Source organism: Platalea leucorodia (genome assembly GCF_965183815.1).
Source record: "Platalea leucorodia genome assembly, chromosome: 11".
Taxonomy (NCBI): domain Eukaryota; kingdom Metazoa; phylum Chordata; class Aves; order Pelecaniformes; family Threskiornithidae; genus Platalea; species Platalea leucorodia.
In genome coordinates, this window is record NC_138833.1 from 20,704,632 (window position 1) to 20,721,885 (window position 17,254).

The 17,254-nt window shown below is 48.5% G+C and overlaps 1 protein-coding gene across 1 annotated transcript in view; it reads right to left on the reverse strand.

The window, feature by feature from the left end:
* ADAM19 (ADAM metallopeptidase domain 19) overlaps positions 1–13,885 on the reverse strand; it is a gene marked incomplete at its 5' end in the record, with an annotated part of 37,147 nt that extends 23,262 nt beyond the window's left edge. The window contains 3 exons of the mRNA XM_082324083.1: positions 8,008–8,078; positions 10,638–10,916; positions 13,856–13,885. Of these exons, the coding sequence (XP_082180209.1) occupies positions 8,008–8,078; positions 10,638–10,916; positions 13,856–13,885 (380 nt within the window). The remainder of the gene's footprint in view (positions 1–8,007; positions 8,079–10,637; positions 10,917–13,855) is intronic.
* Between the last annotated feature and the right edge of the window lie 3,369 nt (positions 13,886–17,254).

Sequence of the window (17,254 nt, forward strand, 5' to 3'; positions counted from 1 at the left end):
CAGACAAAACTGTGTGCCACTGTTGTATTTGACAGCATTTGATGTCGGGAATACAACAGCTTTTATCTCCACTTTCAAAGTTCTTTGTAGCCCAGGAAAGCTCATTTTGTTTCTTTCTGATGTGTTAATTCTCATCACTAGATCCTGCCAGTGATCAGAAGGCGAGATTGCTGCGTTCAGCTATCTCGGGTCTGTAAACTGAAGATAAGCCCAGGAGCACCATCCCATGGAACATAACTCCCTCCGTCTCCCTGACTGCAGTAGCTTGCTCAGCATGAGGCTGCAAGAAACAAATGTTTAATCAAGAGATTGCATTAACTCGCAGGAAATTGCCTTGAGCAATGTGCTCTGGCAGGTATCTGGTCTGTGTTAGAGACTGTCATCTCGAGAGCAGACGCTAAACCCGTGTGCATCTGCCCAGTGCTACTAAAGCCAGAATTAGACACCAGCCCATGGATTCCAGTAGCTGAGGCTTGCACAGCCCACTTGTTTCATTCCCAAACAAGCACGCTTATGTTTTCTTCCTGCTCCTTTATTCTTGGAAAGCATTCACTATGAATAGCTATTTTATCTTTCCTCCAGCATCTACCATAAGACTCCTCAGTGCTTTGACTCCTGCCCAGCCCCACGGCGCTGCTGCCCAGCCCCGGTGCCGAGCCAGGCCGTGCTGAGCACCAGAGCCTGGCACACCATGTTGCAGGGCACAGGACGATGCCACACAACACATGGCGTGTCCACATCTCTTCCTACCTGCAGGGTCAGGCTCTAGCCCCTTCTAGTGTGGATTAAGGAGCTGAGAGGTCTGCCTGAATTTTTAGGGATACTTATGCAGCTGCTGAGCTCAAAGCATCCATCATCTGGCCGAGTGGTGCCATGTTAGTACTTTCTACCCTCCCTCCACCAGTTGACTCCTATCCTTCATTGTAGGCTCCCTACGAATCATCCAGCTTCTTATTCGGAGCTGAAACACTCCTTTTTTGAAGACCCTTCCCTGCCTTAACGCAGGGGAGCCTTGGGGCTCTTGCAGCACTGCTGAGATGGGCTATCACAGTGCATTGCGTGGTGTGCGGTGGGGAGGGCAGTGAGGAAAGAGGAAAAACAACAGGACATCTTGCAACACCCTTGGGGTGCTATCTCTCTTCAGAGCCCGTGAAAGCTCATTCCCAGCCCAGCTTACTTCCTCAGCTACCATCAAGCTTCCCACCAAACTGTAATAAATAGAAAAGAAGCCGCCTTTCCATCTCAGAGTACACCAAAGCTATCAGCCAGTCTTGACCCTCTTCTCCACGTGCACCAGTTGTTGGATACACAGGGGAGATTAGTGACACATATCCCGAAACCTTAGCAGTGGCCTTTATCTGCCATCATCTCAGGACAGCATCGCCACCAGGCTGAACGGCTGATTCCAGGGCAGCTCAGCCCTGCAAAGCATTTCCAGAGGAGCACAGAGCTCACCTCCTTGCTGGAGAAGGAAAGCCTGGAAGAAACAGCACTATTTGATCCTTTCTTCTCTGTTACATTTTATGTCTCGGTGACTACCTCTCCAGGAGCTCAAGATGAAGCTGCAAAAGTTTGGACGCAAAATAACATCATTTAAGGGCTTCTGAGATCCAGTCAGGCAGCTGGCAGATTGCTAGCACACATCATCTTCCTAAACGGCAGCATGGAGTCCCTCATTAGAGGAGTTATCAGCATGAAGAACTGATGAAGTCAGAGGAGAAGCTGTTTTCGGACGGGGGCACTCTCCTTCGCTAAACCTTGATCACAACTGCAGCCATGTGGGGCTGTTTGAGGCCAGGGTAAGCTACACAAGAGCACTCAAGATGTTCTAGAGAAGCACTCACACCTTTCCAACGGCGACCAGCTTTCGGCAAGATCAGTCGTTCCCCAAGATCCAGCTCAGCGTCCAGCTCAGGGCGGAATAGCCTGCTCTTGGCAGGCTTTGTTCCCCAGAAAGCCTTGGGAGCCGGGTTAAATACAAGTGAGGAAGCCAAACGAAGGAAGAGTGGCTCAGTGCCATAATGTACAGATGGCTTGAGACTGTTTCTGCTGATGACCGACATGGAGTGATCTTGGTCCCGCTCCAGCCTGTCAATGATATCATTGTTTGAAACAAAACCCTCCTCCCCATGCCTCCGTGCTGCTCCCTGGAAGGGCCCTGCCGTGCAGAGCTGACATTACAGGGCAGCGCGGCTCTGTTTTGCCACATCGAGACGTCGTGCCAAGGAGGTCACATACTTTGCACATGAGCCGATGGTATTCAATGGGAGAGGGAGGCTGAGGGTGTGGGGCAAAACCCAGCTTTCTCGGTGGGCAGCTGCCCCTGTGGCACCTGGGGACAGTGCAAGAGCGTGACCTCCAGCTCATCCGGCCACCGCAGAGGAGCAGAGAAGCAGCTGGGGGGAGAGGGGCTGCACGGCACACCCAAACGCTCCCAAAAACAGCAGAAGGAAAGCTGGGGCCTTTCTTGCATGACCATATTCATTTGAGGGAGTGCACATTTCCCAGCTGCTCTGGAGAACCTCACCCCTATTTTCCTGATAAATGGGAGCAGTTTTCTCTCGCCTATGAAACATCACTTGTTAGCACAAATCTCAGAGGGGCTGAGAGCCCTCCATCCCAGGGGACCACTGTGAACGTGCTCGGCTCCACCAGCCAGAGATCACCTGTGGGCACTGGGAGGGCCCCAGCAGCATACTGGTGCTCCTGCTAATTGGAGCAAGAAGGATTTTTTATAATTTGGTCCCATGAGCAACTTTGTTTGGGTTCATTTTACAGAGGGGCTAGTCTGCATGAACAGCTGCCAATTTAAAAACACCCATGAGTATCTAGGAGACAGACATTTTCTATTTCCTCCCAAAAAAACAAAAGCTAAATGATCCACGAAGCTCTCGTGAGAAACATCGACTCTTAATTTTTCAGTCGTGGGACCAAGAAAAGTGAAGCCTGCAATCTCTTACATCTCTTTCCCGTCCCTTTCCTCAAATCACAATAAATCTGTCCAGTCAGGCTGCCAGCATCTGGGGATGGAGGGGATTGACTCTCCCAAGAAAGTTTAGATGTCAGATTTCCATCTACAATTTGTGGTCCCACTCCATTGCCTCTCAACAGGATCCAAGTAGAGTAAGAAGGGGAATTTGACCCCTTACCTCCCCGTCACTTAAATGTTCCCTAAAGTCAGAATTTATTATCAAAACCTGAGGTGACCTCATCTTGAGCACCACCAACACATGACCCATGACAACACGAGCAGGCAGGCCTGCTTTCCATATCCACCACTAGCGGGAAATTGGAGATTTCACCTCTCTGGAATCCTCCAACCAAAACCTGGCACTTCATAAATTCAATGAAATCCAAAATTTTTTTTCTTGGCGAGTTTCATCCAGACGAAGCTTGGAGCTCTTAAGCTCCCTTGTTCAAGAGCCTTTGCTGATGTATCTGAGAACATGTTTATTGTGTGAACAGCAGCAGTTTGGAAGGAAAAAGCAGCTTCCCAGCTATTGAGGTTGAACTAAACTAGCTATTTGTAACGCCTGGGAAAATATCACAGGCTAAAGACTCTCCACCCCCTTTTGCCATCCACATCACCTGTGACATTCGCTGTATAAATCATGTTACAGGACCCAAGCAAAACCTGTCACATAGCCCCTTGGCTTATTAATGGGAACCATAAAAGTTGCCTGGAGAGGAAAAAGGAAATAAAATAAATGGGAAACTGGCTGATAATGAGTCAGGGAGCAAAAGATTTAAAGGGCTCCATTTCCTCATCTCTTCCTCCCTGCCCCACACAGAGAAATCACTGAATATCCCAAGGGAATCAGGAGGCTGAACAGCAGCTATGGCTTTCCAAGTCCCAACCCTGTTTTTCTGATGATTCCAAGAGACAGTAGAGCAGGATAAACTCAGTTTCCCTCCTTTACGTAACCCTTACCCCCTCCCCATGCAGGAAGCCCATTAGACACTGATGATGCGTAGCCCATCAGTGGAATAATCTTATGTATCCTTCCTGCTCGGAGGTGGGCAGCAACCTCCCCTCTTCCTCACTCAGTCAGTAGAAGAGGCCCTCGAAATGAGCAAAAGCAGGAAACAGTAAAATACAAGTGACATCCAGATCTCTTATCGCACCGCTGAGAGCATCGAGCGGGGCCGGAGTGCTCATCGCCTACCCAGGTGGGGCCAGAAGAGATTGGAAATGATACTGCTCTCTATCAGATCCAGTTGCCTAAAAATAACTGTCTGGATTGCTCCCGAGGTCAGACCAGATGAGCTTTGGATTTTCTTTGCTTGTCCTCAGCCGGGTGCTGCACATCTCCACTGGGGCTCTGCCACCAAGTGCCCCATGGCTGCTGTGGGCAGGCAGCAGCCAAAATACACAGCTAAAACGGGCAGCTGTGCCCCACGCTGCCCACGGGAGTCACCCACAGGCAGGGACATCCCCTGGAGAAGCCTCCACTACCCTTTGCAGCTGAGAGGGCCTTTCCCAAGTCTGCTCTCCCCATGAGAGACACAAAGAGGAAGAGAAGAGGGAGGAAAGTCTTGTTGATACTTTTCCTGCACTCAGGTGAGAAGACAAACTCCATGCAGGTTTCTGCTGTGCAAATAAGAGCTCTCCTCTTCACTAGAAAGAAAAGGCTCACACCAGGCAGTGCTGCCACACACATTCAGAGCATCTCAGCATCCCCTCCCTGCTTGGCTCAAAGCTGCTTTTTATTAACAAATGCAAATGCCTTTTAAAAGTCACTTTTCATCCAAGGTTTGCAACTCAGATTCTTCCGTTCCTAAGCCCCAGCCAAATTTAAAGCTGCTTTATAGGCATCTCTCCATATATTTGTTGTTTGTGCAGCTTTGAGCTTTCCAATCCTGCAGCTGCAGGACATGGTTTTGAGTCATTTAAAACAAGCCCGAGTCGTTTGGGGGATATATTTTTGTCATTATTCAGAAATGTTAAATAGTGTTGTGAACTCTGCCTGGAACTACAGCGTGGTTCCGCCTTCTTATCAAATGCCTGAACAGGAAATAATGCAATATTATGTTAACTGCTAATGCAATAATTGTATTCATAGATATATGAAGCCTGAACTCCGATGTGTGCTGACCTTATTACAAAATAGAGAGTTGTACACAGTTCTGAAGAAAGATATGCAATAATTTCTGTGTTTTACCTCTGTAGAGGAACACAAGGTCCTTTTCACACAGAATGTGAAATCACAGGCTGGGTGTAAACATTTCTTCCACATACTGAAAACAGCACGTTCCTTTCAAAGCTAGTGCATCCCTACTAAAGCTGTACAGCTTATGACTTCCCCCCCTCCTTTGACATAAGTTCATATTCTCATCAGCTTTGTCTCTCCATAAGGAGAGCGGTGAATGTGTAACAAGGCTGCCTAATCCAAATTTCACTAGCTTGGCATCTCTCCTTTCTAGGTTTGGGAACCATTGGGTAAATCAGATCCCAACCAGACCCTGCTGATGCCAACCACTTCACGCTTTCTTTGAGCGACAGGAGGCTGGGACATGGTTATGAGAGGACAACAGGAGCCGGGCGGGGGCATTCGCAGCCCTGTGCTGAGCCTGGGGACAGGGGGAGCAGAGCACCAACCTCAGCAGCAAAGCTGCTTTCCAGAGGCTCCTCTAAACTGGATCAATTAAATGACCCAGAACTCTGGAGCTCATTTTTATTTAAAAAGCCCAAAATACCTTCCTAAAAGCTGCGGTTCTGTTATACCTACTTTCACGTGAACTCGAAACCAGGAGCAGCCAGGTTTCAGACAGCTTTGAAGGGACACTTCCCACTTGGGGGATTTCAACTTCTCTCCCGCTGGCTGGGTGCCCAACAAACCCTTCAGAGAAGTCTGCAACTACTCAGTACCCCAAAGCTCAGCTAGAACCTCAGGCTACCCTGGAAGCTAAGCGATAGCAGCGGTGAGCTCCTGGGTGCTGGGGAGCAGGAACCCGAGGAGCAGGGCTGGACTCTGCCTCCCTGCATGCTTCGACAAGGAGAAGCGGTTTTCATTGACTTAGAAGTGCTCTACAGGCTCCCAGGGACTTCATGTTTTCATTTGCTTCGTCATTTCTCTTTTGGAGTGTCTCTAAACTACTTCTGCACCTTCACAAGTCTCTGAAAAGTGGTGGCTCTCCAGAGCCTTTCATCTAATCAGGGTCAGACTTGCGTTTTGGGATCATGCCATCACCTTTCTCAAAGAAGGGCTTGTGGCCTGGCAAGGCTCCCATGTGAAGCACTGCTATCTATCAATCACTTGCATTTTCCACAGAAAATAAAAATAAAAAACTCCAAACCCCTTGCTGTATGTCATCAGCCCTAGCAAGGCGATTCATCCCACAGTGAAGCGTGTGTGCGCGCTTAAGCCTGTGTGTATAGATCTCACCGAATGAAAAAGCATTTCAGGAAATAAACACAATAGAAACCTTCTATTATTGTAATTCTGTTTACTAACACCAGCAATGAGTTTGCCTGCACTGGAAATAGCACAGCACCGCTCCCGCAAGGCACCTGGAGGTTACCTCATCATGCTCGGAGCACAGACGGATTAATTCAGCAAGGCTCCTTGCTCTTGCCAGCTTCTCCTGTGCCCAAAATAAATTCATCTTTGCATAGCGATTGCAGAATATGCAAGACCTGACAGTCCTTCCAGCAAGAAGGGGAGCCCCAGCAGCATTAGCAGTTACGTTGCTTCCAGGTTCAGTTCAGAGACCGGCATTGCTGACCACCGCCGTCAGCAACACCTATTTTTCCTGCGTTAGGCAGGACTGAGTGAGCAGTGCTTATGGTGCCTGGTCTCTTCTACCACTTCTTTATTTTCCCAGCTGAGAGATGCCAAAACACACACAATTTATAGCTGTTTCTGTTTAGTGCTACACAGGTGCATGACTGCCTAGGAAACCTGTCCAGCTTCTGCAGCACTTAAACTCCCAGTAGCTTATGTGGCCTCTTACAGACAACACCTCATAGGATGTGCTCGCCTTTCATCAGCCATCAGATTTCAGTCTTTACTGCAGACAGCGCCAAGAAAAATCTGGTTTTCCTCCAAAACGCTTCGAATATCATTTACGTTTATGCACTGCCATCAGAACTAATAAGATCTTCTGACACTTCAGTCTTTCAGGAGGAAAGCTGAGCCCCCAAGCTCTGTGGTTGGGATGTCCATACAATACATTTAAAATATAACCAGGGTCATTATTCCAAGGTTATTACTCCTACTGATTCTAGCAGACAAACATTTGGTTGCGTTTCCATAGATAAATCTTCAGAGCCATTTAAAAATAAATAAAACGCCAACAGTGCAAGTGGGCTGCTTAGCAAAGACAAGCTTCTGGCAGCTAAATTTCCAGCTGCTGTTCCACCACTGGAAACTAATGCACTCACAGGGCAGAGAGCCTCTGCAGCAGCCTCCAGACCCGAATCCTTCCACCTGCCTTAATCTCCTGCCGCTTCAGCTGAATTCAATACACATCACGCCCTACGATATCACACAGCACTGCTGTATCACGCCTGAGAGGAGGTTGCATTTCAGTTAATGCAAAAGCATTTTTTCAGTCTACTTTAGCCTGAAGGGCGCTAATGGAACTGAAACTGTCAGATCGTTTCTGCTAGGAAACGGAGCAGGACCTCTTCGGATCACAGCAAATGAAATCCTCATTAGAGTCACGCTGACTCTAAAGCATCGAGTCATTTGGTAAATAGCACACTTCATATCAGCAACATTTTCTAGTTAATGTAGTAAGAATTATGATGCAAAAATAAGTTTACACATTGAGGGCCAGGTCACTGCTTTTTGCTGACAAAGCTCTTTTACAGTCAGCACTGCTCGGCTGATTAACATCAGTGGGGACTCAGACCTGGAATAACCTTGAAATCCAGAAAAGGATTTCCTCATCCTGTCTTTATCAAAACCCTGTTGAAGTCAGCGGAGGCTTTCCTGTTGACTTCACTGTAATCCTTATTCATTATTTCAGTGAGACCGCAATGCAGGGCACAAGCAGACTTACCCATTTTTCTCCAGTTCCAAGATGAGCTCCTGGCCTTCTGCCTTTACCTTAACTTCAGCTCTGAATGGATGCTGCGTGCAAAAGAGACGGTGCGTGTTACTCGTACATCATCATAATGATGAACACATCCAGAAACATAAATTGTTCCCCTGGAAATTGCAGCTGACCTTAAAACACCTCTTGCCTTCCTGCTACCTTCAGACCTGGAGTGCCGGGGAAGGGAAGGGATGGGTCAGGGTGGCTCCCAGCTCCAGGCACGCTACTGCATCCCCACGGCACAGCCACGCAGCGCTGGGAAGCAGTACGGGCATGCTGGCGGGATGCTGTATCCGAGCTAGTGACCCTGGTATCTCAGGAGGAAGAATGGGCTCAGACCAGGCAACAAGGCCCGGTGCTGGAGCGCCTGGAGGTGCAGCTGGGTGGGAGGGGTGCGCTGCACCCCCTTCTCCTGGACGTTACGCTCAGGACCACATCACAGGACATCCCAACTTGCCCCAGGGGTTTACAAGTCAAATATAGGAGCTAGTTAACCAAAGCTTTCTTTGTTGTCACAGCAGAAAAAGACACATTTAGGAGGCTATTTCAGGTCAGGAGGAATCACGCCTCTTCCAGAGATTTTCACATAGTTCCTTTACTCACAGAAAATGCTAATAAAAGGCATGCAACAGGGTCCCTTAGATGTCTTTAGGCCCTAGCTGTTGCTCAGACAGTATTTCACAGCTGCTCTTGTATTAGTCCCAGGCTGCCAAGGGACTGGAAACCATGACAGCAACCTGCTAGTGTGTTCAAGCACACGGGCACAGCCCTGGTGTGCAACCTGCCTACAGCTCCGAATGAGGCCACAGGACAGCCGGCTCCCCAAGGCCTACTGCTGTTAACAGAAAGGACCCTAGCTTCTTAGTGCAATGGCAAATGCATACACTAAAACCAACATTAAAAAAAAAAAAAAATCATTTAAGAGACTGAAAGTATAGAACATGCTTTCTAGAGGACCAACTAGAAGGGCCTCTGGAGGTCTCCAGTTCTCCCTCCCTCAAAGCAGGACCACTCGCTAAGGTCAGCTGGGGATTTCTGAGTCTGAGTGCTTTCTCCTAACAGAAATGGATGAATAAACTCTCCAGAAGAGAAACAGACCATTTCATAAGAAGAGACTTCTCTATTCAGCTGAAAGAAAAAAAAAAAAATCGTAAAAACTGGTGAGATTATTAACTCGTAGTATTTCCTAATTCAGTGTTGGAGGGGATTTTGCAGAACAGATCAGCTGAAAGCAAAACAAAGCAAGGCTGACTGAAGAGGGTTTTCTGATGAAAGATCTGTCAGCCCAGAGATACGCCCGCTTGCCACTTCAATTCCAAGCTCAGTTACGAACTTCTCCTTTCATCAGCTCCCTGCTCGTATTCTGGGTTTTGTTCATCTTCCCTTACTGATTACTGAATCACAGCGCTCAGTACATCTCAGGGTAGGTCTGCTGCTTTGCTAACTAACATGTAAGCGATGGAGGTTGCCTTGCCCTTAACAGGGGGGTCTGAGGGTCTCCATCATCATAAAAGCCTCTTCGCACAGGTTGTGCAAACATCATTATTACTAACAACGCTCTCCCTTCTCCTTTGGTAATCCCAGTACTTCAGAGTCCATCAATTCCCGTGTAACTGAAATACCCCAGCTGTACGTAAGCTTTGCTCACGCTGGTTTTAGAGCCAACAGGAACTTGTCTGAAACAAACCGAGTACGACCCCCGAGACCCAGCAACTTTGTGTGAGGGGAAATGCTGTCCAGATGTATTTCCATCCCTATCAATAACAGGGAGAACCAAAACGTCCAGGCAGCACTGCGAGGACATTTTAAAGAGAATTAAGATCACGATAGAGTCATTGTAGCTTTTTTTTTTAAACACGATACAATAAAAAGCTTCCCACTGGTTCACAACGTAAATAACACCGTCTGGATTTCCTTCTTTCATTTGATTATGCAACTGATGACTTCTTGATTGTGGCAATTGCAAACAGCGCGAAGCTGAACTCCGGTTTGTGGCTGATGCTAAGTCTGGCACCCCAGCGGCTCCCAGGGCGGCGGCAGACTGACACACCACCGCATCCAGCCGCGCAAGAGAAGCAGGGCTGAGATCTGCACCGGTACAGGTGGTGTCTAAGGCACAGCTAGAGACACCTGAGCTGCTGGCTGGCTTTTCTTAGCTAAGCACCCTCACAGCTGGGATTCATCTTCTCCTAAAGCAGATGCCTCTATTCAGCTGCTCCCTAAATGCCACTGATTGCATTGCCTCACTCCCCTCTTACAGACATATAGATCGGGTAGACTTGACCCAGGCTTTAAGGCATGACAGAGGGCAAACGATTGCCCAGGGTGAATGCAAGTCACCGGGAGCAGCCTCCCGCTCGGTGCCCGGGATGTGCCAGCCGGCTCGCCCAGCCTTCCCTGGGATCCGGCGGAGCCGCAGCAGCTCCCGGTGCCGCAGACGGGCTTTCTGGCTCATCGCTGCGGCTTAGCAGAGCTCATCTTAAAACAAAACGCGCATCGCGAGGTCCTGTGCTAATCGCGACATCGTTCCTCCCCCTGGAAACGAGAAAACGGTTTGAAAATAAAAGAGAAGTGAAGCGCCGGGCGCGCCCTACCTTCTCGCTGCTGGGGCTCCCCAGCGCTGCCCAGCGCGGCTCCACCACCTCGGGCTGCAGCTCGGCGCCGGCCCCCGCGGCCGGGGGGACGGGAGCGGAGCCGCCGGGCGCCCCGGGCCCCCCCGCGCCCCCGGCAGGCGGCGGGGCCGGGCCGGGAGCGGGGAGCCCTGCGCCGGCTGCAGGAGCAGGAGGATCCCCCCGCCAAAGCACCCACCCGTCCTCCCTCCCCGGGGGCTCATGCAGCCAGAGGGGCTGGGGCAGGGCGGGGGGCAGCCCGCACTGCCGGGGCGGCGGCCGCAGCAGCAGGGAGAGGGCGATGCCGCAGAGCAGCCCCCGGCCCCGCATGGCTCCGGGCAGGAGGCAGCGCTGCTCCGCCGCCGCCGCCCCGCCGTATAAAACCTCCCGGGCCCGGCTTTCTCCTCCCACCACCGGCCCGAAATCCGTCCCTGCAGCCCCTTGCCTGGGGGCGTGGGGGTGTCTCCTCCTCCTCCTCTTCTTCCTCCACCCGGGTGCGGTAGCGGCTCGGCGGTGCGGGGCTGGGCTGGGCTGTCCCCCGGCACCCCGGGGCAGGGGGAGGCCTGAGCTCCTCTCTGGGGCTCCCCCTGCAAAACCTGGTCTGTCCGTCCGTCCGTCCCTCCAGCTCTTTTGCCAGCACAGAGATCCATTTTGCCTCAAAAGCTAGCAAAGAGGGGAGACCTGGTGGAGGGAAGCAGCCAAATCATTGTCAAGAGGCTCCTCTAGGAGCAGTGCTATGGCTTCAGTTGTTTGTTTATTTATTTATTATATTTATATCTAATTCTATCAAACCCTTCATGGCTGCACCCATGTTTCCAGAGGCATCCTAAATCCCTCTGCTCCTGGGAAATGCATTGCCCGTCGATGGCTGAAGGGATATAGGCTGAGATTCATTGTGCCCATATAAAAGGGCAGAAGCGAAAGGATGCTCGCTGCCTCTCTCCCCTTAAGGCGGATGGGGCAGCTGGGACTGGGGAAGGGCTTGGAAGCATTCACAGCTCACATTCCCTATGCTGCCCTTCAGGAATATCCACTCGGTCCCATGAGGCTCCCAAAGGAGCATCCCTGTCTTTTCCCGCATCCTTCAGGGCTATGGGTTGGGGTCCCTGCGTCGTCTCCGTGCTAGTCCTCTGCCCTCCAGGGGAACGAGCACCCCGAGGGCAGCCGGGTGCCCTGCGGCTGGGTTAGCCAGCGCGGCTCGGGGTCGCACCAGGAGAGGAGAGCACAAGTTAGTGGGGCCGTGCCGAGGTTACCAGCGGCAAACACCTGAGCTCCGTGGTGCTGTAGATGCTCCTTGCACATGCTGAGCCCGTGAAAAGCAACCGCCTTCCCTTATGGCAGTGTATTCCTGCTGCGACTCCCGGCCAGCTCAGCTGCAGCCACGCTAGCAAGGCTGCGAGGCTGGACTGACGTGCATTTTTACGGGGCTGGCTCAGAGTGGCAAGGCAAGGCATTACCTCTTAGTCATACTCTTCAGACAGCCATCGATCCGCATTATCCACACAACCCTTTCCATTCATCTCTATACTTGAAGTGCCCGTGTAGGTGAACCACCAGGAAACCAACTTAAGAAATGGGGAGGATTTGCACCTGGCTACATGTCAGAGTTTATCAGTAAATCAGGCCGATAGGAAATTAATACTCCATTTAGAATAAAGGTTTGCTAGATAATAGTAATGATTTTGTCTCTTGTCCAGAGGTTTATTTCTGCTATTGAAACCACTGAGCTCTCTTTTACTGAAGGTCTTTGCTGACTCCTGCCACCGTGCCCAAAGGAAATGTGACCATTTCCATTTGCAGATGCCATTTTGGTTTATGACTTTCATGTAAGTCCCCTCTCTCCCCCAGCACTTCACATGCTGGACCTTTGTGATCTTGTGAAGGTCAGTTTGTTCCTGATATCACTCTGGCAGAATAAAGCCAGGACACCTTGGGGACACCTAGAGGGAATCATCAGGGTGAGCAGGCTGTAAGTGACATTTTTGCTGACCCACAGACAGGTCACAAATTTTCGGCACGCAACTAAATCACGCTATTTCCCAGAGCGAAAATCCAGGGACCAGATTTCAGCTCTTTTCTAATCATGGGGAGTATCTTGAAAGGAAACCTTGAATTTTTTGTGAGCTCTCCCATATATTTATAGCTGCCTGTAATATAGAAGAAAACAATGGCACTATTGTTGATGCTTTTCTTATAAGTAAGTAAAAATGCAAGCCAAATTTAGACACAAATTTAGCTATTCTGCTTTCATCCCTGCATAAAATTTCTGTCTACTCAAAGGAAAAAAGAAATACTTTGATGATGAACATGTATATTGCACTGAAAGATTGTCACAAATCTCCCCAGTACAACAAATCTTCCCAGGGACTGCTCCATATATTTCTCTAAAAGAAGATCAGCTCAAAAAAAGCATAAACTTGAATAAAAGGAGCCTTATTTTAAGATTGTTAAAATACTTAGGCCAACAACTATCTGCTTGTGATTGTTGTCAGTATTCAAGTATCATAAAAATAAAATACATGCAATATTTGCATTTGTTATATAGTGATATTTTTATCTTTGGATCTTGGTAATATGAGAATTGAGATCTTAATTTATAATCGCCAGAAACTCCCTCTATAAAAATATAGCCACAGACTGTGCAGTTGTTATATATAGTGTAATCTATCTATCTATCTATCTGATATATCACTGACATTACTGAGACATTGTTGCATGGAAAGACTCAGGATATTCTAGCCTTATTAACAGTGCCCGGATGCTGTAACGCTACCTGCCTCTGGCACAGGATGAGTCAGATCCTGCCTGGGCCCATCTCTTCAAAAAGCTCTTACCCAAGCCAATGGGACATTTGCCTGATTCACGGAGCAAGGCCAGGCTTTTGGTTATCTACAAATTAGACAGACTCAGACTCATTTCCTCCAGGATCCCAACTGCCTGATTAAAAGTATCAGCTGGGAATTTGGAAGTCTGCGCTCTGTTCCCTTATCTCTTGCATGCCCTGTGCTCGAGGGAGGGACGTACCTCTTAGCAGCAGCCTCCATGCAGCACCCAGAGCAAGGGGCGCTGCACGTGGTCCTTCAGAAAGCTTGAAAATTAGGTGTTTCACTTTCCCCAGGGCAAAGCTGATGAGAACGCTTTCGCAGTGGGGTTTCTGCATTTACTCGACAGCTTGCAAGATGGCTTAACACTATTGTTGTTACCTGGAAAGCAAAAGATGACGATTCTGCCATTATGTTCATAGTAAATTAGGAGTTAGCCACCTAGAAGGAAATAGATAGACCTACAGAGGAGAACGCCTGTTAGAGAAACAGCCTACGCGGAGAATGACTTGGCCATGTATCAGACTAAAAGCTCAGTAATATTTCATTGGAACTCGCTCTTCAGAAATGGGAAAGGTTGTTGAACGAACTGCTCTGAAAAGGCTCCTGCTGACACTGGAGAAAATGTTACCAGGAATCAAAGGCTTAGAAGGAGAAGGTAGAAGACGTTTCGTCCTACCTAACCTCTGCATTTCAGACGCTCGCATTGATGAAAGAAATCACCACTCCGGTGAATGTGAAATCTTCCATTTTTCAGAACATTTTTCTCCTTCAGATCACTTGAAATGATCAAAGGAGGAAAGCTGTGAATCCATGAAGGGAACTGGCAATTTAACACCCAGCTTCATTATTCTGAGTCTTAACAGTTGAGAACAGCTTCGGCTGACCCAGCATCTTCTGTTTAGCTTTGGTTTTCCACCACCCATGTAGGACAGAGGGAATACTTGGCCGAGCCCTGGAGCAGCTGTCCTGCCAAAGAGGGAGAAGTGCTGTAAGCTGATCAGGTACCAGGCAAGGGCTGGTCCCGATGGGCTGTCACCGAAATAATATCAAAGCACTCCTTACGCTTTTTTTAAAGGCTGGGTCTCTGCTGCTACTTCTGCTTCATTCCCACAGGCAAGTGAACTTAGTGGTAGAAGGTTGTATATGCAGACACATTGCAGCTTTTTAACTGTATTTGTACATGTAAAGCACTCTAGTCCTCTCCGCGCTGCCTGCAAACTTCTCCGACACAATAGTCATTCTCCTGAAGTAGTTTATTCTCGTAACAGAAGGGGAACAGGTATAACGGCACAAGGGCTTTTAATAACATCTAATCCATAAAACTGTCCAGTAACTTTGGAGAAGAAACTAGTCTCTGCAAATGGATAGCTGTGGCTATCCAGCAGCGACGCAGTGGGAAGCACTACTAAAGGTCTTTAGACTTTTACAGCGGCAGGAGGAAAAGAAACTTTTTTTGGAAAATCTGCATCTGATTTGTTTTCCAAGCTGAGAAGCATGCAAGGTGATTTTTAGTTTCGATTAAGGTAAACAGCAGAGAAAGAAGGGAAGAAAGTCGTATGAGAGAGTAGGATATGTCTGTCACGTCTCCAGCACCCTCTGCCCTGCCGTGAAGCAGGCCTGCAGGAGGGCAGCCGCTCGCCGTGGGGCTGGCCCTGCCTGTGACCCACTGCACACGTTGCAAGAGGAGAAATAGCAGCACAGGTACTTGGCACTTCAGGAATCTGCACTTAGGAGACGAGTTCGAAAGTGGGCTGAAAATGACCTAGAAATGGGAGCTAAAAACCCCTTCTATCACAAGAGAATTCCCCCATGCGGGGCTGCCAGAGCATGCTAAGGAATGACTCAGAGGAAGCTAGGTTTGGATGGGTCGTTCGTATAATTTTCACTTCTGTTGTAGACAAGACACGATAGTCTTCAAGAGAGCTCAGCTGAGGGCTGGGTCCGATGCCGTGGACCTGCAGACACAGATCCTGCACGACTGATTCAGGACTTAAGCTCTGGCTGGAAGGGAGGGAGGGATCAGCCCTGCATTTTGTTTCACATTCATATATCCAGGATGTGTTAACCCTCAGTCTTCTCTTCTCCTGGCCTTTGTGGTATTAAACAGGGCGGGTTTCCACTGAGGGTATAATACTGCTTTCCTAACTGAACAGCAAAGGTCCCGTTAGCCGCCACATGCTGCACAGCAAATGCCAAATCCCTCAACCCGCAGAAGCTGGCTCTGAGCTCTCGGCACCGGCTTCACAACAAGCACAGGGTGCAACCGAGCAGCTCTGAGGCACCTCCCCGCAAACACTGCTGGACGCCCCCATATAGGAAGAATTAAATTGTATTATCCATGGCAAGCAACTGTTCTAGGTTCTGGTGCACTGCAATATGTCTCATCTCCTACGCCACAATGTATAAAAAGCAAAATGGGAGAAGAGGAAAGTTAGATCTGGAGAATAATCCCACAAACAGCTGTTTTATACCCCGAAACATACTTCTGTAGGAATTAGTACATTTGCCCACATGCATTCCTGCAGGCCAGATCAGCTTTCAGTGAGAAGATAATTTAGAAACGAACAGGCATTTTCTACTATTTATAAGACTTTCCTCTTAATGATTCATCTGCATTGCAGATGCAGTGGGAGCAGGGGGCTGTTTACAACACAGTTGCAATGTGTGGGGTAGACAGGATTTACTCGTGCTTTTGTGTTCTTTAACTACAAAATGCAGTAGTTCTCAAATCTTGGACTTGGAAAATGGAGTTACGAGCCCTCAGAAGCAGAAAAGTATAAAAATGTTGATATAAAACCGAAAACTTAAAATGCAAAGAACCCAGAGGATTATCTGCTCTACCTGGACTTAGGACTAGCTTTTGAGGCATATGGCAATTTCATTTGTACCTGCCTTTATCAATAACGCAGTCTCCATGGATAGCGGGGGCCTAAGCCTCAGGTTCGACGGGATGCTCAGGGTCCAACAGATCCAGTGTGATAGCCCATAAAATACAGGATGTCCTGTAGGAGGTGGTCAACCGAGCTTCCTCTGAACCATTCCTTAGCATCCTCTGGCAGCCCAGCATGGATGGACTTCTCCATCCATGGCTTTCGGCTCTTCCCATACTTCTGTGGTAGCTGGATTTACATAATTATAAATACAAATACACACACACATGTATACACCAGTAGTAGTAGCCCAAACTGTCTGAAAACTCTAGGCATGTGCAGCTTAGCTGCCCAGGAAGTCTGTGAATTACATGAATTATGATTTACCTGTCCCCACTCAGTTCAATGTCCAGGGCTTAAAATGAAGCACTAGGGATACGTTCTTCAGGTGAGTTTATTCAAAAACAACAACAGCAAAATAACAGGATTCCCAGAAGAAAATGACCCTCTATTCTACAAACCAGGGGAGGAAAAAAGGAAGTTAGTAAGATAAATTAAAAATTTTGGCCAAAAAATTTTGAATTTCATTACTCTCCGAGTTCAGCACAGCTACTCTCTCTATTAACAGCCTTCGCTATTCTTCAGAGAATTTGGTATTCTCTGGCGAATTCTTTACGGTACTAACTACGCTCAGGGATCAACTCACAGCCCACCAGTGTAACTCACAGGGCCAGATCCCATCCATTTTCCTCTCTCTGGGTGCTACCATGCCTCACCATACTTCTGGACAATCCCGTTTTTATTAATGGAACTGGTTGCAGACCACGGTATTACTGAAGCTGATGTAAATTTTTAGTGCGTTATATAGCAGTTGTACCACAAATACAGACTACAGTTGAAAATTAAC